Source organism: Gossypium raimondii, chromosome 5 (assembly GCF_025698545.1).
Source record: "Gossypium raimondii isolate GPD5lz chromosome 5, ASM2569854v1, whole genome shotgun sequence".
Taxonomy (NCBI): Eukaryota; Viridiplantae; Streptophyta; class Magnoliopsida; order Malvales; family Malvaceae; genus Gossypium; species Gossypium raimondii.
Window position 1 is genome coordinate 51,577,579 of NC_068569.1, and position 27,466 is coordinate 51,605,044.

The window sequence follows — 27,466 nt, forward strand, 5'->3', positions numbered from 1 at the left end:
CAAATGAAGGCTGGTTAAAGTTTAACGATGATGGTTCAACATTAGGTAAATTTGGCCCGACAGGGTGTGGAGTGGATTTTAGAAATTCGAAGGGTCATGTCATTGCTATGTTTCAGGTCCCTAAGGTGTCCAAGATTCTAATTTCGCTGAAATTATGGCGATTAAGTTAGCTCTTCATTTCTTCTTAGACTCCTAGTGGATTAAAGACTAAAATCTTATGGTTGATTCCGACTCCATAGTCACGCTTACTCGGTGTATCAATGAGAAATCTAGGGCTTGGAAATATTGGCACATTTTTACAAGCATTGATGAGATTAAGATGTCCATTGATGAGGTACTGTTTAGAAAAATTGGGAGAGATGCTAATGGTATGGCAAATTCGTTGGCAAAATCAGGGTGCTTTCGATCCCAAATATGTTTTTGTAGATTGGTGATGAGCATCGTTGAGTTTAATTGAGATGATAGTTTCATTGTTATTTCATCGAAGAAGATTCACCAAATCATTTGCAGTGATTATTAGACTATCTAACAATAGTATTTTGTGCCTATTTGAACGTCAGTGCTGCTGTTTTGGTAATTAAATAATGAAAAGAAATATTTTTTCTGTTATGAAAATATTTATCTTATATCTGTTTCTCTTGAAACAATTTTCAAAAATTGAGTTTCAAGAAATCTTATCAAATACTGTAAAATGTTTTACATAAAATCATTAGGAAAGTATTACATTTTTCCGAAAAGCATACTATTTTCGGGAAATCATTTTCCAGAAAATGTTTTCAATCAAACAAACAAACCCCAAATTTGATTGAATTCCACACTTGGAGTTAAAAGTTCTGAGCAGCCGAAAATTATACTGATGATATTGTCATTGCTACAGATATTGGTTTTCCCCTAAGTTCTTACCATTACCACCAACAAGATTCTCACTTACAACACAAAGTCAGAACAAAATCAACAATATTGAAAATAGACACTAAAACTCATTCTAGTTTACAGAATCTTTTATCACTGTACAATGGTTATGTACAAACTGATTCACATTTGTAAGTTATGATCTTTACACAATTTGTGAAACATTTCAGAGCAAGATTGATTTATTAGAGTATATGATAAGATCCATAAATAAGGTGGCAGTGAATATATCTGCAGAAAAGCCCTTACCAACCATTTCCGAAAGAAGTTGTGTTGCCTTTGAGGTATAGCTGTTGTGAAGGAACCCCCGAATCATTACATTATAACAGCAGCTATTAGGCAAACAGTCATTATCTCCCATGCTCCCAAACAACCTGTATGCTTCATCTGGCAATCCCTCTTTACACAGTCCATTAATCATTATACAATATGTGTAAACATTCGGTTTTAAGCCGTTGTCTGAGAGTTGATGAAATAATTCCTTGGCAACTTCAATATGCCCAGCTTTATAAAACCCATCAATTAGGATAGTATACGGGACAATATCAGGTTCCAACCCACCGTTTCGCATTGCTTGAAAAAGTTTCAATGCCTCTTCGATATGACCTGTTTTGCATAAACCATCCAGCAAAATCAAACAGGTCGCTGTATCTGGAACTTGTCCAGAAGCAAGCATCTTTCTAAACAGTTCACATGCAGTTGAAACTTTCCCTAACTGAAACAGACTCTGCATAAGAGTGTTGTATGTGACAGTATCCGGGATTGGTCCCTTTCGAGATATTTCATGAAAGAGTTCCATTGCTTTGTCTAACCTTTTACCTTTGCAATATCCATTGATCATGGTGTTGTAAGTAACTATATTAGGTGCACAACCCTTCTCAATCATCAAGTTGAAAACTCTTCTAGCTTTATCCATTTTGTTCTGCAACCAATGACCATTAACTAATGCACTATAGGTAACAACATTGGGCTCAATACCTCGCTTTATCATTGCGTCAACAATATCCTCAGCTTCAGAGACCATCCCTTCCTTGCAATGCGCATCAACCAATGTATTATACGTGACAACATTAGGCTCAATGCCTTGCTTTCTCATCATGTCAATGGTCTCTACAGCTTTAGAAATCGTTCCTTCCTTGCAAAGTGCATCAATCAATATATTATAAGTGTCAATATTAATTGAAATATTGTTATCAACCATTTCATTCAAAAGCCTTGTTGCCTCCTCCTGCTGGCCCAAATTACACATACCATGAATTAAGCAGTTATAAGTAATGATATCTGGTCTAATGCCTTTAACCTTCACTTGGGAGAAGAGATCGAGAGCCTCCTGTAACAAACCGTTCTTAGAAAGGCAGTCAATGACAGTGTTATATGCTACAATATCGGGCTCATAACCTCTGCTTTCCATCAGCCTTAGAAACCTAACAGCTCTATCAGTATTGCCGGTCTTAGACAACCCCTTAAGTACTGTATTGTAAACAATCAAATTAGGTTGATACCCTTTTTCAGTCATTTCATCGAACATACAAACGGCCTCAGACATCTTACTTTGATTACAAAGCCCATTTATCAAAGTTGAAAAAGTTACAGCACTAGGTTCAACACCTAACTTCAGCATTTTCCCCAAAACAGAAAACCCAAAATCAATTCGACCTAATTGACAAAAGCAATTAATCAAGATGTTCATAGAATAAACATCATGGGAAACGCCTAATAATTCCATCTGGCTACACATAGGAACAACAATGGCATAATGTTTCATCTTAACAATGGCTCCTAATAATTTATTGAATTCCACAATTGAAGGCTTTGGGTACTTTTCAATCATCTTATTGAACAAACTCAAAGCATGATCAACATTATCGAAGCGGTGGTCTGTTTTTCCCTTTCCTCTAACAGGCATGGACATGGGTCTCTTACTTAGGCATTCGATGTGGGTAGCAATGGTGTTAGAAGAAGAAGAAAAAGAGTGGAAATTAGAAAGATGGCTTCCAGCATTAACAACGGAACGACGAATAAAAGAAGAAGGAAGCTTACCCATATCTTGAAAGCAGAAATGGCAGCGGCAGTAGCAGAAGAAGTGTAAATTTTGGGTTGCGGAGTGGTGTTTAGGGAGAGGGTTGGGAGCGTAATTTGGGTTTTTTTTATTTTTTTAATGGGAATAATATTTAATAAAAAAAAGTAAACTTTATTTTGAAATGCAATCTTCAATTATTATTAACTTATAAATCTTCCTTTTAAATTTAATAAAATTACTATTTACTTTAATAAAATTTATTAAATTTAAATTTAAATTTAAATTTTAGACTAACTTGAAAAATATACTAAGATTATAATATAATTCAAACTTAAATCTATAAAATACTCTATTTTTATCATTTATATTTTATCAATGCATCTAAGAGCGACCAAAATTTGATTTGATTAAAACAAATAAAATCAAAAATCAAATTTTGAGTTAATCGAATCGAGTTATTCAATTTTTTGAGTCAACTAGAATAAGTAATTCGATTTTAAGTCGATTCAAATTTTGCAATTCAAATAAGTTAAATAATTCAAATAACATATTGGTGTAAATAACCTTTTGGTCCCTATTAATTTTGAAAATAAGCAAATTAGTCTCTCTATCAACAAAAACTACAAATAAAGTTAAAAATAAAAATAATTTATAAAATTTATATATTTATAAGTTTTCAAATTTTATATTTTAAAAAATTATAAAATTTTAAAAAATCTAAAGAATATATAAAGAAAATTTAAAATTTTCTAACATAAAATTTATGGGATCTAAATAAGTTAATTATTAATTCAAATTTATCATACTAAAGTATTTTTTATTTTGTTTTGATAAAGCTTTCAAATATATTTTTTTTCTCATGCCTTCTCATTATTATACTTATCACAAGAATTAAATAACTAAAGAAATTAATAGAACAATACAACAGATTAATTTTCTCATTATCACACTTCTTATTTTTAATGGACCAATTGTGGATCATTATATATATATATATATATATATATATATATATATATATATATATAGATAGATAGATAGATAGATAGATAGATAGATAGATATAGATATCACAAATATAACATTACATAATATAAATATTATAAAAATTATAAAATAAATATATAAAGAGATAAGTAATTAAAATAAAGTTGTCAGCCAATGTTTCCATGGTTATATTTCTAGAAAAATAAATGAAAAAATAAAATTACATAGTTTTTCGCCATAAGGCATTTCTTGAATCTTCAACCGCCATCGCTCCATCTTCTCCTCGTCATGGACTCTTTTTTAATAAAGTAACTAAAAATAACCAGAACGAACAATTCAAAATGCTCTAAATCTAATGTCAAACTTAACTAAAAAAACCCAAAATGATCCGAACCGAAATAAAAATATTCAAAATAACTCAAACCCGATGGAATTTTGAAATCACAAACATGAAACTAATGTAATTTTATTTTGAAATTTAGTTTAAAATAGACTCGAATAAAAAAAATAGACTCGTTTAAAATGGGTCTGACTCGAACAAATATAAAATGTGTTTTTATCATATTTAAACCCAACCAATGAACTCCTCGGCTATTTACATTCCCTTACCCACATTTTTACTTAAAATAGTACCCCCTTTTACTTTATAAAAAATTAACCATCTTTTTAAAGAAAAATATTTTTTATTAAATTTATATCAAAAGATAAAACATCCTCCAATAATATAACCTACTTTGTAAAAAGTGTTTGGTTAGAATTTTAAAAATTATTTTGGAAGATGAAAATATACAGAAACTAAAATATAATATTTTTATTGTTTTCACTAAAATGCTTTGTAAAATTGAAAATGATGAAAACAATAGTTTAACTTTAAAAGAATTGATCTTGATTCAAATCCATATAGACACAAAAAAATATTTTTTTCAATACTTTTTTTAATATCAAATCCGGCAACTTGATTCAAATCTATATAAATGTAATTTTTTATTTTTTTATTTCTCATTTTTCTATTATATAAAAATTCGCACAAAAAATGTTTTGTAGCACCCCAAAACCTGGCCCAGAAGTTTTGATCGGATCTCGGAGGTCACATTGACCACCGAAGGATCTAAAAGTAATTTGCAAAAGAATTGTTTAAAACTCGTATTGAATACAGTTGGCTAAAACCGAACTAAATCGTTTAACAATTTATGGTTCAAAACTGTAACAAGTGGCATTAAAAACTTTTAGAAATAAAAACCACAGTTTCTAAAACTCAATCCAAATAACACTTACGAAAATCCAATGTAAAATTTATACCACGACTTAATAAATTAAGAATTGAAGAAAAACTTTATTAGCTTAGGTCAAAACTTATCATGCCGAGACCTCCGGTATGCTGAGTCTAGCTCTAAAACACGAGAGTACCTAAAAGGAAGAAAACTACGGGGTGAGCTACGCGAACTCAGTGTAAGTTTGAAACTAATAGTGAGTAGCAAGTGACGAAGAACCAAACCAATATACAGACAACTAAGAAAAATTCGAACAAATGATCAAATATACAAAAACTTCCCATCAGTCTTACAAAACACGAACACAATATTCCAAATACACCCTTTTTTTATCTCATAAGATTAAGCTTATTAGCTGATACAATTCATTTCACAAGTACCCCAACGTCCAGACAAACAATCATGTAGTCTGATGCAGAATGTATGAACAAGTCAAGACCTACCCAACAATCCGAACACCACTTTGACCACCCTGCACACCATATAGGACCATGTTAGGTCCATCCACCCTACACACCACAAATGATGGAACTAAGCCACTCTGATAACAATATGCAGCTGAGCTGACATATGTTTCTTGCGGGCGTATTGTTGTACAGAAGTATTGCAGTTAAACTGCCCAAACAGACTCCCCTCTCTTCACAACCAAAATCCCAGAATTTACATACAAATGAAAAATGCACACTATTTACAGACAAACATACAGAAACAAATTACGGAAACAAAAATACACTTATTCAATTGCACATGCCCAATATTAGATTAACTCAGATTCTATCATTAAATAGTGTCTCAATTTCATAAATCACATCACATTAAAGCCTAAACAAGCCATAAAATTAATGCTACAATTACGAATTCTCACACGATTCTAAGCTGAAACAGAGTCCCTAACACAAAAGCAAAGGCCTCTAAGAACGTTGGGAGATCCAAGACTTGAAACGGGTCTAAATATGACACAGAACAAAAATCTGCAAAATAGGGCCATACGGCTATTTGGAGGTCTACACGCCCGTGAGATGGTCTACTGGCCCGTGTACAAGTTGCACACACCCGTGTGACCCAGTTACATGGCCTGAAAATCCTGTTTTTCCTCTGAAAATCAATCCCTAACATCAAAAATACTGAGACACACACCGAAACCAATTGGAGATCATGCATTTCACTATCAAGTCAACCTCCAACCACTTAACTTCAGAAACACACAAAAATTTCCGAATTCTACAGAATCCAGTCATCAATTCAATAATGAGATCGTAGAGTTTTCAAACACACACCTACGTTGCGAGTTAAAGCACCCAAAAACAACTGATGAACCACAATGATCTCAACCTGAAACTCAATTATGTTTCCCTCTTGAAACCGCATTGACTGAAGACGAACAAAAGGGAAGAAAGTCGGAATGAAGGGAAAAGGAAAATTTTAAAAAGTCTCCATAACACTAATCAAATTTTTTGGAATCGAAAATAATGGGAAAAAGCATATGTAAGAAAAGAGGAAAATAGTGGAGGAAGGTGAAAAGAAATTTTGGAATAACTTCCTCTTTTTCAGAGAGGAAGAAAATGCAATAAAATAAATAAATCCACTAGAATAATAAATAATAAATAAAATAAATAAGTACTTAAAATTTAAAACAAAACTAAAAGTAAACAGACCCCCTCTAAAACACTCACAAGGTTTCAAACACGAGACCCAGATACACACTACCACACCCACAACCACTGAATAGCTCATTCTGACATTAAAAGGCGAAAATAAACACAACTGCTCAACCTACTCATTGACCCTAATTACAATCTCAAAACTTCTAACCTCAAATTCCGGAGTAGTGTTACATGTTTTCATGCTTTCATTATTGAAAACATGTTTTATTTATATGTTTTTTCTTAATAAAAAATGGAGGAAAACTTGATATCAATGGATGATGGAGGAGGAGGCGGAGACCTTGATGTGAACATGGTGACCGATGTGATTCTGACAACCGAGACCTCTTGGAAGGATAAATTGTTTGGTGGCAGATTTGTTTTTGATAATACGAAAAGCGAAGATTTCACTTTCTCGGAGGGGGATATGCTGAAATCCACCGTTAATGGTATGTCGGTTATTGATTTCTCAGAACGAATTCAAAATATCCTAGTTAAAGACATGGAGACCATAGTTGTAGGCTTGAAAATGGACTTGAATAAAAAAATTAGACTCGTTTAAAATGAGTCTGACTCGAACAAATATAAAATGTGTTTATATCTTATTTAAATCCAACCAATGAACTCCTCGAAAAAATACCAACCTTTTACTTTACAAAAAATTAACCATCTTTTTTAAGAGAATACTTTTTCATGCATTATTTTCCGAAAGAAATTAAATAAAAGACCTCCAACACAATCTTTGTATCAAATTCTAGTATGAATGTAAATTAAAAGTAATACTTATCCACTCCTCTCAACATGAATTATTTTATTTTCTTAAGTGAAAATTAATTATATCACTTTTATACAAATACAAGGTAACTTCTTTTTGAAATATATTTTTTGTAAATAAAATTAGATTTTATTGCATTTACAATGAGTAAAAGAAATCATGTAAAAATTATATTTATTAAAATATTATAAAAGAACCAAATCAAGCTTCGGTTGAAATAACAAAGTTGAAAGTTTAAGAAGTATGACACTAAAGTTCAAATCGATCATGTGAATTTTATTAAATTTATATCAAAATATAAAAGATAAAAACATCCTCCGATAATATAACCTACTTTGTAATAAGTGTTTGGTTAAAATTTTAAAAATTATTTTTGAAGACGAAGATATGTGGAAATTAAAATATAATAATTTCTTTTATTATTTTCACTAAAATGCTTTGTAAAATTGAAAATGATGAAAACAAGGTTTTTAACTTTAAAAGAATTGTTCCTATCCATAAAGATGCAAAAATTATTTTTTCAATACTTTTTTAATATCAAATCTGGTAACTTGATTCAAATCTATATTTTATTTTTTTTATATTTCTCATGTATCTATTATATAAAATTTGCACCAAAAATGTTTTCATGCTTTCATTATTGAAAACATGTTTTATTTATATGTTTTTTCTTAATAAAAAATAGAGGAAAACTTGATATCAACTGATGATGGAGGAGGAGGCAGAGACCCTAATGTGAACAGGGTGATCGATGTGATTCTGGTAATCGAGACCTCTTGGAAGGATAAACTGTTTGGTGGTAGATTTGTTAGGTTTGCGGGTTTTGATATTATGAAAAGCGAAGATTTCACTTTCTCGGAGGGGGATATACTGAAATCCACCATTAATGGTAGGCCGGTTATTGATTTCTCAAAACAAATTCAAAAGATCCTAGTTAAAGACATGGAGAACACGATTGTAGTCAAATTATTGGGGCATGACATAGGATACACAATGCTATGTAATACCCCGAAATTTAGGGTTAGAAGTTTTGAGGTTGTGGTTAGGGTTATTGAATAGGTCGAGCACTTGAGTGGGTTTTTAAGTTTTAATGTCAGAATGAGCCTGCTGGTTTGGTGGTGGTGAGCGTGTTAGTTTACCTTTGGGTTCCGGTTTTTGAGTCCTCATGTGTGTTTTGAAATTTTTAAAGATTTACTTTAAAATTTGAATGAGGAGTTTTTTTTTAGTTTCACGTTCTTTTCCATTTCCTTTTCCCTATTTTTCTATTTTTGTTCCATTTGTTATTTTTTGGTTCTTTCCCCAAATTTCAGTTCTATTGATTTCTTGTTTCTTCCATTTTACACTCACGTTACGTGTTGTCTGTCAAGACTGATCATTCTTGTGTGTTTCATTTTATCGGAGGTGAAGCGGGTAAGTTTTGTTCATGAGGGTTTATGATAGAATTGCTTCTTTTTCTACTATTTGTTAATTGAAGTTCTTATAGTTTAAGTTTATCTGTGAAATTGAGGTTTCCGAATAGTTTGGTGAGAGCGAATCAATTGATCCTTGGTGCTTGATATCACATTCTAATGTGTGTGTTCTGAAACGGTTTAACTTCGTATCGAATTGCGATGCAATTCGATAGTGTCTTGTGTGTTTGTGAAATTGGTTATTTGAAGTATCGTATTGTTACTGAATTGCATGGAGTTGAAAATTGGTTGACAGATGTGAAAGAGATGATTAAGGAAGCACAAGTTGTTGAAAACAAAGTCAGTAACGGGAGATATCTCTGTCGTGCTTGCAACAGGAAGCTGGTTGATGAAAAGACTCGAGAAATGAAAGAATTTCTTGATAAAGCTCCTAATGCCTTTGAAGGTCTTGCCATGGATGGTCCAAGTGTTGGGTTGCCCCTGCCAACATCAGAACTAGTTGGAGAGGAAGCTGTCAAAAATGAGATTTGGGCATGTTTGATGCAATAGGAGGTGAGCAAGATTGGGATTTAAGGGATGGGCGGTGTGGGTAAAACCATTATCATGAAGCACATCCACAATGATCTTTTGAAACAACAAAGGTTTGAAAGGGTAACCTGGGTTACCATATCAAAGGAGTTCAATGTAATGAAGTGTAATAGCCCGATTTTAGGCCTAGTCGGAACAGTGGTTTCGGGACCACAAATCCGACGAAAAAAAAATGTAATGGCTTGAATTTTCAGAGGTGTCGGAACGGTGATTCGAGATCACTAAATTAGACAAATGGGTAGAAAATATTATTAATTTAGTAAGTATAAGTTAAATGTGAAGTTAGGAAAATTTTTGAAATAGTGAATAGTGCACTAGAAATAAATATTAAAATAATTAGAATCAAAATGAGGTATCAAGACCTCGGGATTTTAAACCGAGCCATAAATATTTTTATAAATATTTATGGAGTGTTAAAAGTTAGTATTAAAGTTTCGTTAAGAAATTTTAAAGTTCCGATAATTAATTGAACAAAAAGGACTAAATTGTAACAAATGCAAAATTATAGGAAATAATTAAATAGCTTAAATGATAAAAGGAAGAGGGCTTAAAAGGTAAATAGACCCAAGGCCTATTTGGGCTGGACGGCAGGGGCATGAAATCAGCAGAAAGTAAAGAGAATTAAGGGTAAAATTGGAATATTGCAAAATTTGCTTAATAAAGTTAGGACCAAAGTGGAATTATCTAGATTTCTCTTCATTTTTCTGAATTCTCATCAGCTAAAACACCATGGAAGGGCTTCTTCAAGCTGGTTCTTCATATTTTTATTACAAGTAAGTTCAATTCTTGACTATTTCTTGAAATTTTTGTATTTTTATGACTTTTACAACTAGGCCCACTTGTTAAATTCATTAGTTTTGATTTTATGAAAGAAGTTGAAAGTTGATATGAATATGTGCTGGAAGTATATAATGATTTATCATGAAATTAGAGCTTTAAATTGTTCATATGCTGATTTTATTGAAAGAATTGAATAGAAAGTGAATGTTTGGGACCTAATAGTAAAAGAGTTTGAAGATAGAGTTATATGTGGAAATTCTGAATTTCAATAGTTGTGTAACAACTTATAATGCCTAGTAAAGTAATAATAGAGAAAATTAGATTAATTGACGGGTTAATTGAGAAAGGACCGAATTGTATAAACTGTGAAATTTGGGGCAAAATGGAAATCAACATTTTGCACTAAAGCAGTTTTGGACAGCAGCAGTAGTGTAACTTTGAAAATCACCAAAAATTGTAGAGATTGAATTAGAGGATGAATAAAATATGAAACTAAAGCTTATTGAGTCTAGTTTTTATAAAAGAAACGATGTGAGCAATGGAATTGTAAATCATGAGATATAATAGATTTTGTGAGACAAGGTCAGAATGAATTCAGGTTCCCCTGTTCTGACTTTGGAAAATCATTAAAATTGTAAAAAATGATTATGAGTTATAATTTATATGGTTATAATCCTTAATGAGTCTATTTTAGAAGAAACAAACGAAAACATCATCTGAATTCTGTACAATGAGATAATTAATTTTAGTGAAGAGTGGTCGAAACTGTCAGACAGCGAAACAGGGAAACTTTAAAGAATAAACTGTATTATTTGGCTCAACCAAAATTCTGAAAATTTTATGCTATGAATATATGTGAGTCTAGTTTCAGGAAAATTAACGGATCTTAATTTGGAGCTCTGTAGCTCTGGGTAAAAATAATTTAGTGACTCTGACTCGGATAAACAGCTTTGAATATACATGTTAGTGAATATTGAAATTATGGTTAATGTTGTTTAAGTGTGTGATACACATTAAGGATGTGGAATGGAGAGGAGGAGGAGGAAAATTGAGAAATATATGAATGATTTGTGTATAATTGGTCATATGTTTGATTATAATTGATAGATGATGAAATAGAAATGATGCTTAAATTTGTGCATTATTGGACATGGTTTAAGCTCATGTGTGAAAATAAAGTTTCATAGCATGTGTGTATGGTATATTCGGTATATGATTTGGCATGAAATAATGTCATGAATGGTTTATCATGTGATTAGTTCCAAAAAGAGTTATGTTTCAATACACTAGCTTGCAACTATGGTTGAATGATATGTTTATATCTTGTGTAATGTGCATAGGAAACAAGTGTGGAAGATAATGAAATAGTAAGTTCATATGGCTGAAATTTAATGATTAAATGTTAATTTCATGAATTATACAATGTATGATGAAATGTATTTATTGTTGAAATGAGAATAAAATAAAATGTGAAAATCGAATAAATGATCAAATTAAGTGGAACAGGGATTTGAGTACTTCGATCAAGTGACAAAGTGATAAGTGGTAGTTTTAGCTACACTTATCCGATCAAGTGACAAAGTGATAAGTGGTTACACTTATCGATCAAGTGACAAAGTGATAAGTGCTAAACTTATCGATCAAGAGACAAAGTGATAAGTGGTAGCTTTAGCTACACTTATCGATCAAGAGACAAAGTGATAAGTGGCTACACTTATCGATCAAGAAACAAAGTGATAAGTGGTTACACTTATCGATCAAGAGACAAAGTGATAAGTGGCTACACTTATCCGATCAAGTGATAAAGTGATAAGTGGTAGCTTCACTACACTTATCGATCAAATAACAAAAGTGATAAGTGGTAGCCTAGCTACACTTATCGATCAAGGACAAGTGATAAGAGGTCATATGTCAAAGTGAAAGTGAAGTACTCAATTTTCCGTAACTGTTCCCTAATTTGATTAAGGATGGTAAGTGACAAATGGGCCCAAATGAATTAAAGTAAATGAATAAGTGGTAGTGTATTTATACCGGGATGATGTTGTTATTTAAGCTAAAGTGATATTTTCATTGCAAAATTAAGAATTTCATAAATGTGTTATTGAATGATATAATCGATAAACGTTGAGTTAAATGGTAAATACGTATTAGTGTTAAACTTAGTGACATTGAATTGTACGTGAATTAAATGGAAATTGCTAGTGATATGATCTAAATTGTGAGCATGAGAAATTGCGAATTAAATGAAATGGAAATGAAGCATTGAATTGTATGAGTATGTACCGGGTCTCGTAGGCCCTAATTATTATGATTATAATATTTTGAGGATATATTGTGAAAAGTTATAGAAACATGTTAATTATTTTGAAAGTTTTTATTTAGATGAAATTTTATAACTCGGTTAAATACGTTTACAAGTGTATGTGTTTTGGTAATGCCTCGTACCTTATTCCGGTGTTGGATACGGGTAAGGGGTGTTACATGAAGGTACAAGATGATATTGCAAGTGCATTGTAGTCGAAGGAATATTTAGCCACAGAAGGAGACAAGCTTAGACAAGCAGTAATCTTGTCAGAAATGCTGAAGAAAGGAGGAAAGCAGGTGCTAACCCTAGATGATGTGTGGGATAAAGTCTCTGTTTAAAATTGGCCAACCATGCTACTGTTATATTTTTAGTTAAGTGCATGCAGCTTGTAAACATGCTGCAGCACGTATGCTTGTTGTAACAGCAAGGTTGTTTAGTTACTTTGTTAAGCCTAAAACTCGAACCCAATATGAAACGTCTAGGTTTGTGAGATCAATTGGAGTTCTTGAAGTGAAATGCCTAAGTTTGTTAGCATTTTCCACATGAGCTTGTCATCATAGATTGAGAGTTTAGGCCCACGAGCAAAATTAGTCCATTCTATTTCATCATTACTACAGAATCCATCGTCTTGGAACTTCAACTTTTCTTCTTGAATTGTTTTTGTGATAAAGTCTCGAACAAATAAATTGAGTTTTGACTTTATCTGTTTGGATTTGGATTTTGTTATTGGGCCTTAAGAGAAACTAAGCTCATCTCTATTATGGCCTTTGAATGGGGCTGAGTTGCTCGTATCAATATAAATTTCGGTAATTCAGTTAACCTACAGAAATATTTTGATTTGGTTAATTTATTTTTAAAAAAAATTCAATTCAATTAACGGTTAAAAAATTTTACATTTTAAGTAATTCGATTTGGTTAATCATTTTACCATCCCTATTCACCACTATTCTACGGCACATGTATATGCAAAATATAGTTTGCTCGTTACTTGTTCATAGCTTCGTTGCTCATTAAATGCAAATGCAAAGATTGATTGACGAACAACGTCCCAAATTTAAAACAAATTTAAAAATCTTTAACAGATTTTAATAATGTATTTTAAAAATAATTATTTAAAATGTTGTTAAATAAATTTATAATTTATAACTAAAATATTTAATTTTTTTTGGTCTCATGAGGATTAAACAACTATAATTTTATTCTTAATTGTAGAAACAATTAAATTTCTTCCAAAAATAATTATAAAAATTAAAATTAGTGTTAAAATGTTGTTAGTTGTTTAGCAGTAGACTTAAGAAAAAAAACCAATGTAGTAAGCAAAACCAAAGTACTCTAACTAATAGTTAATGGTGTAACTTTTTTAGTAAAATAAAAAATTCACCTTAATTTTATATTAAAAAACTCAAAATTATTTATAAAATAGAAAATGTATATTATTCAACATAGGGATTTTTTTATCCAAATCATACAAAAAAATAATTAATTACAAAAATAAGACATTTGTTACGATTAGACCTGTCCATGGGCCGGGCGGCCCGGCCCGGCCCGACCGAAATATGGGAGGGTTCGGGTAAAAATATAGGCCCGAAATATGGGCTTGGGCAAAAAAACGAGGCCCGTTTAAAAAATGGGCCGGGCTCGGGCTCAACTTTTTTGGCCCGGGCCGGCCCGAATATAATAAAAATATATTTTTTATTTTTATTTTTTAATTTTAAAATATTTTTAAAATATTTTTATTTTTATTTTTTTATTTTTAAAATATATTTTTTTGTATTTATTAAAAATCGGGCCGGGCTCGGGCTTACTCTTTTTTTCCCGGGCCGGGCCTGGGCAAAATTTCAAGCCCATATTTCGGGCCGGGCCCGGGCCTAAGAGTCGGGCCGAAAATTTTTTCTGAACCCGGCCCGGCCCGGCCCATGGACAGCTCTAGTTACGATGTTCTGCTAGTTTCGCCTGGCATATTGGCAACACCAGACTAAAATGTGATAACCAAAAATATTCAAAGACTTGATATGTAAATTTCTCATTTTGATTGGATGTTGAAAATAAGCTCTAAGAGTGTTCTGTGGCAGTGTGGCGGCACAAAATCTTAAATAGGGTTAATTATTTTGTAAACTCTCATTGTTTATTATTTTGTTTTTATTCCCCTTTAACACCAAAACTAAAAAGTTCTCTTACCCATTAGTCCAGTTTAAATTATATCTGGCATAACAGTTAACATTGTTGATAGTAATTCCCCTTTTTAAACATTTTCCTTTTATTCTCTTATTCTTCTCTAAAAAAGACTTCATTTCTTTTAAAATATATATGTACTTCCCAAAATAACCTTCTATATATTCATTTTATAATTAAAACATTTAAGTTATAAGCTTATTTTGATATGATGTCGAATCAAATATTATTTTTTGAATTTTGAAATTTTAAATATCAAAATATGTTTTAAATCTTTATATTCTTCTTATATTTTAAATTTAATCTCTATTTATTTTAAGAATTTAGTCTCTTTATTTTTGGATTTAAAAATTTAGGTCTAGTTATTAACAACATTAAAATTCTTTTGTTAAATTATTTGGTGTGACATGTTGAATTTTAAAAAAAAAAACTTTCTTATTTGGTAGCCATGTAACAAAAATAATGACAATCTAATAACTTGAATTTAACAGAGAATTTTAACAATGTTGTCAATTCTTAAAATTTACATCAACAGTTTAATTAGAATACGATGTTTAGACTAATTAATAACATTAAAAAATTGAAGTACCAAATTATGTAAAAATTAAGACATAGAGATTAAATTTCCAATCTGAGCATATTATAAGGACTAAAATTGAAAACTAACTATTGTTATATAATTTCAAAAAGAAAAAATCAATAATTTAGTCAAAATGAAGTATTTAAATTGACGATGACATTAAAATGTTGAGGTATCACATTATGTCAAAAATTAAAATTTAAATATTAAAATTTAAATTTAAGTGAATATAAAAATCAAAACTAAAATTTGATATATAATTTGAAAAAGAAATAATAAGTTGTGTATTTGGATATGTATATATAAATAAATCCGAATAAAATTTTAATGATATTATAAAATTAAAGTACAAAATTATGTTATAAATTAGTAAGCTTGAAGTAAATCTCTTAAAATTTCCTACTTTACTCACTTTTATTTCACTCAGTAAATAAGGTTAGATGCATGAATTGTTTGACCACTAATTTTGCTCTTTTTTCCTTTTTGAAACAAAACATTGTTGACACCATTTTTTTGATTGAAAACGGGGTCGACTTGGGTTTGAAAACGAAAACGAAAAAAACGGGAGTCGCCACCGATCTTTTTTTATGAGGTGTGATCGGGTCACCTCGTAAAAAAAAGGGTTGTTTTTAATAAACAATTTAAATTTATTAAAACAACGAGTTTGGTCCCCGAAATTCAAAAAAACGGGTTAGGGAGTCGGTTACGTGCGAGGAAGGATTAGCACCCTCGTAACGCCCAAAATTGGTACCTAGTTGATTAGTTAATGTCTTAATGTCGAAAATTGAAAACTTTGAAGAACTTTAAAAATACGATCCTTTCATTAAAATACGAAAAATATTTGAAAAGAAAAATGGCATACTTCACATTAATTGGGAACAAGAATCGCATCCCGTAAGTTAGGACACAATGCCTTGAATTCCCGATTCGTGCATGAATGCCAGAATTTATTTATTTTGGAAGATATTTGGATTATTTTGGGTTTTAAGAGAGAGATCATATCCCGTGAGTTAGGATGCGACCTTCCGATAACTCCCGAATGCATTTGAATACAATTAGAATATGAAATATTTGAAAAAAGGAAGAAGGGCATACTTTGTGTCGACCGAGAAAGAATATTGCATCCCTTAAGTTAGGAGGCAATGTTTTGAATTCCCAAAGCACAAATGAATGCCAAAATTTGTTTATTTTGAAAAATATTTGATTATCTCGGGTTTAAGAAAGAGATCATGTCCCGTGAGTTAGGACACGATTTTTCGTTAATTCCTGAGGGCATTTAGAAAACTTTGTTTGAAATAATTCGTGTATTTAGATTTATCGAGAAAATCGAAACCCCGTAAGTTAGGGTACAATTTTTCGAATAATCGAAATATGAAAAAAACAAGTTTTGATATATTGGGTGAAATAAAATAAAAACATGGTGTCGTAAAAAAACGCGAAAACAAACTACGTGGTGGATATGCATATAATAATTACGATATTGTAACACTATACGAACGTTCAAATGAAAAACAATAAAAGAACGAATTAATAGTATGTTGAATAACGAATATGTAAGCAGATAAGAGTGAATAGATAAACAAGTAAAAGTAATTATAAAATGCAAAAGATGTATGTATATATGTATATATAAAAGTATATGCAAGTATATATATATATATATATGAAGATTAGAAATATATAAAATATAAAATATATATTTATGAAAATTAAAATGCATATAAAATGATATATAAATAATATAAGGTATAAAATATAATATATATATATATATATTAGAAAAGTATATAAATACGTAAACATGTACATAGGTATTAAAATAACAGTAAATGGATAAATGTATTTTTATAAATATTATAAAATATGTATTTAAAATAACGTGGGCATGTTCCACTTTAATTATAAATAAAATGCATATATATATAGATTATAAAATATAGGTATGTATATATGTACATATATGTGTACTTGTTTTAAAATATGTAGGCAAAAATACATGAACATATATAAATAATAAAACACCGAATATAAAGTATATGTAACGTATAGATATGATTATAATGATGACAGTAATAATAACTTAATTAGTTTAATGGTAACAATATTAAAATAGAAAGGGACTAAAATAAAATAAAAATAAAACTAACGATCTGAATTTAAAAAGAAAAGAAGAAGAAAAAAGAAATCGGGGCCTAAATGTGATGCGCGTAAATATGGAGGGACCAAAATGGGAAATATTCCCGCCCACCAAAACACTGCGTTTCAAAAAGGACCATATGGTAAATTGAAATAAATTACAGGGCGAAATTAAAAGAAAAAGAACTTGATTGCAGGATTATTTAAAAGCAGAAGGGCTAAAGTGGAAAATATACCATTGAACGAAAACACACGGATCCCCCTGGAGCGGGTCGGGTCGCGTGCGGGTCTAAGGCAAAACGGCGCCGTTTTGGTGCCTGAGAAGGCTGCCCAAAACGACGTCGTTTTGGAAGCCTATTTAAGCTAAAGCTTTTTCAAAATTTTCATTCTTCCCTTCATTTCTCCAAAAAATTTTTGAAAATGCTCTCAATTCCTTTCCCCCATTCCGGGCACTACCCAGAATCCGGTGAACAGCGCCGTGTACGGTGGCCGGAAAATTTGAAAAGGTATTTTTTTTATATATTTTTTTATACTTTTGCGCTGATATGATTTGTTCTTTTGGAAGAAGAAAAAAACGAAAAGAAGAAAAATACAAATGAAAAATCACCTTGGAATGTTAAAAAAATTTTGGATCTGTTTCTGCTTTGTATTTTTCTTTGAAGCTGTTCGTATACACAAACAAAAGGCAAAGAACAGAGTAGCAGGAACCGAAATCACTTAGAAGTAGATCTGTTTTCGTGTGTTTTTTTTTTTTGAATCCCCTTTTCTTTTCTTTTTTTTTCTGATTCGGTTTTTATACACTATTCTATTATTGGTGCTGTCGTTTCTCTTTAATTGCTAGCAGGTACTTGATGGCAAGGCAAGGGCTGTGGAGCAGAGGGTCGGTGGCAAAGGCAAGTGCACCACTTGCTGTTGACGGGACAGTGGCGGCTGATTGGCTGTTGGGCCTGATGTATTTGGGCCACCTACTCTGTTGGGCCCGGGCAAATGGGCTCGTACAAACATAATTTTCAAATTTGTAAGCTTCAAGTAAATATCTTAAAATGATTTACTTCCCTCACTTAAAAGGTTAGATGCATGAATTGTTTGACCATTAATTTTGTTTTTGTTTCCCTCATTTCAAATATATGAAATTTTTTATCACTCAAATAAAAGTAAGGGTAAACCACATAGCAAGTCACTTTAATATAGCGTCATTCTTAATTTTTTTGTCAATTTAATAACTCTAATTAAGATAATTGCTCAAATTAGTCACTAATGTTAAAATTTTCGTTAATACATTAACTAATTGTTGACATGACTTTTTTTTACTTTTGACTAAAACTAGAGATACTTCTGTAATTAGTGCAAAACACTTTATTATGGTTTATTTGCTACATAACACAGTTTTTCCTTCTTGTTTATTTCTTGGGAAAAGTAATAAAGAAAAATAAGTATAGTTTTGACTCTTTTAAAACAACTCAACCCCACTCTCACCTCAACTTGACATCCTCATCACTGTTTCTCTTATCTTGGTTCTATCCTTGTTATTTGTCATGGGATTCTTCTTAACCATTGGTAATCAAGTTCATCTTGTGAATTCAATTTTCCACGAAATCAAGCTAGCTTTAACAATCCAATAATATTTAAACAACCAAATTCATCTTAGCAACACGTTGTACCAAAATCAACAATTTTGCTATAAATTTTTTAAAAAATTAAAATTGTCAAAAAAAGAGAGAGAGTACCAATTAGCAATAGAGAAAATAACACTAAAACCAGAGGTTTCAACGTCTAAAATGTTGTTACTGCCATGGAAGAAGTGTAGAGAGTTCTTTGATGGAGAGAGGAAGCATTGCAAACAAGTGAACAGTATGTAGCGGAAGAAAATGGAGAGAAAGACTACAGCAGATCCATTAATACTGAGCGTAGCAATAAGTGATGACCAGTAAGGTAGAGAAAGAGAAATAAGGTTGACTATCAAGCTTAACCAAGAAGTAAGTTGAAAGAATTTCAGAAAGAATCTTTAAGAGTTCAAAATGTTAAAAAAATTCAAAAGTGCCAAAAATCTTCTTGCCTATGGCAAAAGGCTCCTATTTATTGTTTTTCAATAATATGAGTTACAAAGCTAGAAATTAATGAGAGTATTAATAGATATTTTTAACATACAATTTCATATTAATTAAGAAGTGATAGTGGAAGGTTCTCCTGGTGATGGTGAATAATGAAGAAGAATTCACTATGTTTCTAAAAGGAGAGAAAAACACTTACATTAAAAGAAAAGGTTAAGAGGAAGCCTTTTAACTACCTTCATACCTTATGCATCAAGCTAAGCTCTCCAAAACATTCCAAAAGTGAAGATAACCCAAGAACTCTACCATATTCTGGGGTTACTTCCATTTCTTCTACTTCGGTGAAGTACAATGTGAAACATTTTTTGTGGAAGATCTCTTAAAATGCAAGACGATAGTTATTCTTGGATGAGAGTTGTTCCTAAATGATTATTTTGACTTGTTCTAAACGTGAGTTGTTATCAATATAAAGGTTGTTCCAAATAAGAGTTATTTTGTGGTGATGTTTTTCTTGGTAAATCTTGTTCTGAATAACGACTCTTTTGGGCAAAAAATAATTTTTTCTAAATACAAGTTGTTCCAAACAATGGTTAATCTAAACATAGTCATTCCTGAAATGCTATTATTCTAAACAAGAGTTCTTCTCAAATAACAATTATATTGGATGACAGCTGTTCTAACTAAAACTACATTTTGAAATAGTTATTCTGGACAAAGTTATTCTTGAACAACAGTTGTTCTGAATAACTATTCTAAACAAGAGTTATTACTTCGGAAGAGATATGCTTGGTAGAACAATTTGCTGAAATATAATATTCTTGATTTCAATGAATAGATAAAATATTAGTAGTCAAAATTGAGTATTTACAAGAAATTGAAAACTGAAGTGTTAAATTTGATTTATAATTTATAATTTTACCATGTTTATCTTTACTTTTAACATTTCAGGTTAATTTAATTTACATAAATTCTAAACCACTTTGAATATACATATAAATATTTAAAATAAATTATACTGATGTTAGGAAAAACAATTACTCAATAAAGAATAAAATTATTAAAAGAATTTATATTCGACAAAAATATAATGATAATAAAGGCTCATATGTAACAAAAAGCCTTTAAGAAAATGTGAAAAATTAATTATGCTTTTATATTAAATCTATATCCAATTGAGCCCTTGTCGTTAAATAAAATTAATTAAGCCTCCATTAATAGAATCTGTGGTCAACCGTTAAGATAAATTAATGAAACAATCAAAATAAAGACGCGTGGTAACTTTTAATTTAATCTAATATTTTTCATACAAATGTTAAAAATCATAAAAACTAGAATAAAGAGAAAATAGAAAACAGAATTAAGTGATATATAATGCTTATAAATTTCAATTACTTTTCCTTTTTTCCTTTCTAATTTTTGGTACAAAACAAAAGTGCAATTTACCGATACTGTCTTTTTTCTTATGAAAATTAATTTTGTCTGCTTCTTGGCGTAAAATTTGGTGTAAATTTGATAACACTAAGGGTGATTTTGGATGGATGGTGATTGTGATGTAATAAAAATTTTTATTTTACAGTTACAGTAATTAATTTAATTGCCACCACTATTTTTAACTTTATCGGAGGTAATGACATCCCCAAAGACACCCTAAATTTGTTTATAACATTAATTATTATACTAATAATAAAAATGGTAAAAGTACGACAAAACCTTTTATCTTATATATTGGATTGCATTTTAATTTTTATTTAAAAAAGCCCATATAAATTAGACGATGAGCAAAATAGTCCTTCCATATAATTATTTAAAATGTTGTTAAATAAATTTATAATTTATAACTAAAATATTTAATTTTTTACTATAATTTTGTATTAAAAACTCAAAATTATTTATAAAATAGAAAATGTATATTATTCAACATAGAGATTTTTTATCCAAATCATATAAAAAATAATTAATTACGAAAATAGTATGAAAAATAAATTAATTATAAAAATAAAACATTTGCTACGATGTTCTGCTGGTGCCGCCTGACACATTGGCAACACCAGACTAAAATGTGATAATCAAAAATATTCAAAGACTTGATATGTAAATTTCTCATTTTGATTGGGTGTTGAAAATAAGCTCTAAGAGAGTTGTGTGGTAGTGTGGCGGCACAAAATCTTAAATAGGGTTAATATCTTTGTAAACCTTCATTGTTTATTATTTTATTTTTATTCTCCCTTGACACCAAAATTAAAAGGTTCTCTTACCCCTTAGTTCAGTTTAAATGATATCTATCATAACAGTTAACATTATTGATAGTAATTTTCTTTGACATATAATAAATTTTTCTAAAATTTTTATAAATATAATTTTATATGCTACCGTAAATTAAATTGATAATAAGAATAATTATAATGACATCTGTAATGGCAGACAGCAAAGAAAAAGGCTAAAAGAAAAAGTAATAAAAATAGGATTTCTTACTAATAATTCTGCCTTCGTGGAACCTACTACCACTGACTTCATAATTTCCCTGTTTTTATCTTCACTTTCTTCTTACTTCTTCTTCACTGCTTTTAATTTGTTTCGATGTCCAAGGTCTATCTCAAATTTTCAAGCATCCAGTCAACGTAATTTTCTTTCATTTGCTTAATTCATTACATGCTTTTCTTTGCTTTTGATTATCTCTCTTTGTTATAGCAGACTAGCTTTGTAAGATTGTCAAGGAACTCAACTTCACCGCTTCCTTTTCACTTCTAATCTCTCAACACTTTTCAGCCACTAAGTCGTAATAAGATCTGAAGCTATGATTTCCTCTACTCATTATCAACAGTTTAGATTTTAAGAGTGGATGACCAAATGACATAATCTACTATAGATAGAACTTAATACAAAAGAGCTACCCGAAGCAATATAATGTTGAAATCTCCGTTGAACATTTTACCTCTTCATCTTCAGAATCAACTCTTGCACACTTGAATCTATCATTTTATACACATTGAGAGCTTGATTACGGGGACCGAATTTCATCATGTTTCGTCGCCACCCATCCATAGCTCCATCGACAAACGCCATTGCTTGAAACTTGCATTCATGTTTCCTTTTCATGCTTACAGACATATCAATACTTCATCCAATACATTCACAGATTTTCATTATCTGCTACTGTTATATATGATTGCATTGCAGAGACATAGCAATGGATTACGTAGAGCCTATTGTTGCCATTGCAAATTGTCTCGGAACTTCTGTTTGTAAATACTTGCAATATCACAGAAAGATGAACGATTATGTGAGAAACTTCAAGAGGATGAGAGATGAATTGAATTGCAAAATGGAAGATATAGAGCTGCAATTGAAAGCAGAGCTTCTTCGTCCTCTGGGGAAGATGCCAAAGAAGGGAGTTGAAAATTGGTTGAAAGATGTGAAAGAGATGATTAGGGAAGCACAAGTTGTTGAAAACGAAGTCAGGAATGGGAGATATCTCTGTCGTGCTTGCAACGGAAGTGGTTGATGAAAAGACTCGAGAAATGAAGGATTTCTTGATAAAGCTCCTAATGCCTCTGAAGGTCTTGCCATGGATGGTCCAAGTCTTTGGGTTCTTCTTGCCAACATCGAACTAGTTGGAGGGAAGTCGTCGAAATGAGATTTGGGCATGTTTGATGCAGGAGGAGGTGAGCAAGATTGGGGTTTGGGGATGGGCGGTGTGGGTAAAACCACTATCATGAAGCACATCCACAATGATCTTTTAAAGCAACAAAGATTCGAAAGGTAATCTGGGTTACCATATCAAAGGAGTTCAATGTCATGAAGGTACAAGATGATATTGCGATGCTTTGAAGTTGAAGGAAGATTGGCCCGAGAAGGAGACAAGCTCGACGACGAAAAGAATCTTGTCGAAATCTTTGAAGAATGCGAGAAAGCATGTTCTAATCCTACATGATGTGTGGGATAAAGTCTCTCTAGAGGAAGTTGGGATCCCCGAGCGAGTAGCGACAATGGTCGCAAGTTGGTGTTGACAACCCGTTCGGAGAATGTCCGTAAGTATATGGGTTGTAAGGTGATAAAAGTGAAGCCCCTTTCAGAAGAAGAGGCAGTGATACTATTCTTGAATAAAGTTGGACCTAACATTGTTCAAAGTCCAACTATAATGCCTACTTTGAAGCATGTTGTTAACGAATGTGCGGGTCTACCTCTTACAATTGTCGCGGTAGCTGGTACCATGAAAGGAGAAGATAATCCTCTTATTTGGAAAAATGCACTCAGGGAATTAAAAGAGAGAATAGGGAAAGTTGAAGGAGTGGAAGCTGAGGTAATTGAGCGCTTGAAATTTAGCTTCGATCACTTAAAGGACGAGAAAGTGAAATATTGTTTCTTACATTGCGCATTATATCCGAAGATTTTGAAATTGAAAAGGATAAACTAATTGAGTCTTTGGATTGACGAGGATTCATAGATGATATGGGTACAAGACAAGAAATGAAAGAAAAGGGTCAAGTTATTTTGAAGAAGTTGGAAGATAATTGCTTGTTGGAAAATGTCTCGAGTGAAGAAATGAAAATGCATGATGCAGTGAGAGACATGGCATTGTCGATCACAAGAATGAATCCTCGGTATATGATACAAGCAGGTCTGCAATTAGGAGAGTTACCAGAAAATGAGCAATGGAGTCTGGATATTGAGAAAGTGTCACTTATGCATAACTCCATATCAGAAGTTTCCATAGATGTGCTGCCCACAAAATGCCAACTGCTCACAACCTTGTTATTGCAGCATAACCCTATAAAGAAGATCCCATATTCTTTTTTCATAAACATGCCCTGTCTTTGTGTCCTAAATTTGTCCTTTACAAAGATCGAGAGTTTACCAAATTCCATTTCTGAACTAAAGAACCTCACAACATTGTTGCTTCGTGGCTGTGAAGAATTAAGAGGTCTGCCATGTCTTTCGATGCTTCAAGAATTGAAGAAGTTGGATCTTTATGGGACTGAAATTGAGGAAGTCCCTGAAGGAATGGATATGCTGATAAAGCTAAGATATCTTGATCTTCAAGTGTTCACTCTGAATGAGATACCTGCTGGACTTTTACCAAAACTCGTTCACCTTCAGCACTTGAGTTTTGCTGTGGACAATGAAGAAACAAGTCTAAAAGTAGAGGAGATGGAACCATTGAAGAAGTTGGAGTGCTTAACCGGACATTTCGAAGACATCAGTGAATTCAATAAGTTCATCTCCTCAATGCAGCAAAGTAAGAAAAATCTCATCAAGTACTATTTACAGGTGGGCTCATGTTTTAAGCCTGCTCAAATTCATCCTATAACAGATAAAACGGTAACAATTGGAGGAGTCCAGAGTTGGGAAGGTGAGTTAATTATGCACCCAGTTGAAATTCAAGAGTTGAATATTGTAGAGTGCGACTATTTGAGAAACTTAGTGGATGATAATTCTTTCTTCAAAAATGCGATTGACTTGAGGGTTTGTAGGATTTTGTGGTGTGAAGGGATAGAGTGTCTTGTTCCCCTGTCCTCTTCTTCCTGTTCTTCCGCTCATCCATTTCAGAGCCTCGAGGTGTTACATCTTAGAGATCTGCCAAAGTTGAGTGCCCTTCTTATGAAAGATGCAGGAATTGGTTCAGCAACAACATCAACATCGGCTCCGTCAGCCACCTTTTCCCATCTTAAGCGAATTGAAGTATGCAGATGCTCAAGTATGAAGACGTTGCTTCCACATTGGTTGCTTCCAAACCTCCAAAACCTGGAAGAAATTTGGGTGGCAGAATGTTATGAGATAGTAGAAATATTGGGAGCAGAAACATCAGAAGTTGAAGAAAAAGGGAGTGATGCATTAATCAAATTCCATCTTCCCAAATTGAGAGAGTTGGAATTGTGGAGTTTACCAAATTTGAAGAGCATTTGCAGCAAAAGTGGAGTGATGGTTTGCGATTCTCTCCAATTTATCCAAGTTGCTGGAGACTGTTATAAATTGAAGAGAATTCCACCATTTGTTCCCCTTGTTGGCAATGGGCAGCCATATGCATATGCTCCACCTTCTCTTACCATCGACTCAAACACGAGATGGTGGGAATCGTTGGAGTGGGATGACCATCCAAACTTTAAAAATATTCTTCGCTCCAACCCTGAGGAGGATAAGAGGTATGATCCATTTATGGTATAGTTTATTTTTCTTTATTTTGATAAATCTAACTTCTCCATATTAATAAAATTTGAAGTATATTTGAAAAAAAGGAATGATGGAAGGAAGAGGTTAAGAGCATAAATAAGAAATCAAACTGCCTCCTCTTTTTAAACATTGTCCTCTCTTACCATTCCTTCTATTCTCTTTTTCTTCTCTAAAGAAAGACTTCATTTCTTTTAAAATATATATGTACTTCCCAAAATAACCTTCTATATATTCATTTTATAATTAAAACATTTAAATTATAAACTTATTTTGATATGATATCCAATCAAATATTATTTTTTGAATTTCTGAAAATTTAAATATCAAAATATGTTTTAAATCTTTATATTCTTATATTTCAAATTTAATCTCTATTTATTTTAAGAATTTAGTCTCTTTATTTTTGGATTTAAAATTTAGGTCTAGTTATTAACAACATCAAAATTCTTTTGTTAAATTAGTTGGTGTGATATGTTGAAATTTAAAAAAAAAAATCTTATTTGGTAGCCATGTAACGAAAAATAATGACAATATAATAACTTGAATTTAACAGAGAATTTTAACAATGTTGTCGGTTCTTAAAATTTTACATCAACAGTTTAATTAGAATATGATATTTAGACTAATTAATGACATTTAAAAAATTGAAGTACCAAATTATGTCAATCTGAACATATTACAAGGACTAAAATTGAAAACTAACTATTGTTATATAATTTCAAAAGAAAAAAATCAATAATTTAGACAAAATGAAGTATTTAAATTGACAATGACATTAAAAAGTTGAGGTATTACATTATGTCAAAATTAAAATTAAAATATTAAAATCTAAATTTAAGTGAATATGAAAATCAAAACTAAAATTTGATATATAATTTGAAAAAGAAATAATAAGTTGTGAATTTGGATATGTATATGTAAATAAATCCGAATGAAATATTTAATGATATTATAAAATTAAAGTACAAAATTATGTTATAAATTAGTAAGCTTGAAGTAAATCTCTTAAAATATCTTACTTTACTCACTTTTATTTCCCTTAGTAAATAAGGTTAGATGCATGAATTGTTTGACCACTAATTTTGTTCTTTTTCCTTTTGAAACAAAACATAATTTTCAAATTTGTAAGCTTCAAGTAAATATCTTAAAATGATTTACTTCCCTCACTTAAAAGGTTAGATGCATGAATTGTTTGACCATTTATTTTGTTTTTGTTTCCCTCATTTAAAATATATGAAATTTTTAATCACTCAAATAATAGTATGAGTAAACCACATTCTTAATATATGAAATATAGTTGACTATCAAGCTTAACCAAGAAGTAAGTTGAAAGAATTTCAGAAAGAATCCTTTAAGAGTTCAAAATGCTAAAAAAATTCAAAAGTGCCAAAAATCTTCTTGCCTGTGGCAAAAGACTCCAATTTATAGTTTTTCAAAAACAGGAGTTACAAAGCTAATAATTAATGAGAGTATTAATAGACATTTTTAAGATACAATTGCATATTAATTAAGAAGTGATAGTGAAAGGTTTTACTGGTGATGGTGAATAATGAAGAAGAATTCACTATATTTCTAAAAGGAGAGAAAAACACTCAGCATTAAAAGGAAAGGTTAAGAGGAAGCCTTTTAACTACCTTCATATCTGATTCACCAAGCCAAGCACTCCAAA

The 27,466-nt window shown here is 31.2% G+C and overlaps 2 protein-coding genes and 1 long non-coding RNA gene across 3 annotated transcripts; 2 read left to right on the top strand and 1 right to left on the bottom strand.

The window, feature by feature from the left end:
• Positions 1-880: 880 nt before the first annotated feature.
• LOC105766462 (pentatricopeptide repeat-containing protein At1g62930, chloroplastic) lies at positions 881-3,062 on the bottom strand. The gene has a single exon (XM_052630156.1). It carries the CDS (start codon positions 2,954-2,956, stop codon positions 1,079-1,081), a length of 1,878 nt encoding a protein of 625 aa, XP_052486116.1. The 5' UTR covers positions 2,957-3,062; the 3' UTR covers positions 881-1,078.
• Positions 3,063-17,827: 14,765 nt separating this feature from the next.
• LOC105766475 (uncharacterized) lies at positions 17,828-18,732 on the top strand. Its single transcript, XR_001125258.2, has 2 exons — positions 17,828-18,084; positions 18,423-18,732. It is a non-coding gene; the product is annotated as an uncharacterized LOC105766475 (long non-coding RNA).
• Positions 18,733-24,078: 5,346 nt separating this feature from the next.
• LOC128041121 (disease resistance protein At4g27190-like) lies at positions 24,079-25,791 on the top strand. Its single transcript, XM_052630462.1, has one exon. It carries the CDS (start codon positions 24,079-24,081, stop codon positions 25,789-25,791), a length of 1,713 nt encoding a protein of 570 aa, XP_052486422.1.
• Positions 25,792-27,466: the final 1,675 nt, after the last annotated feature.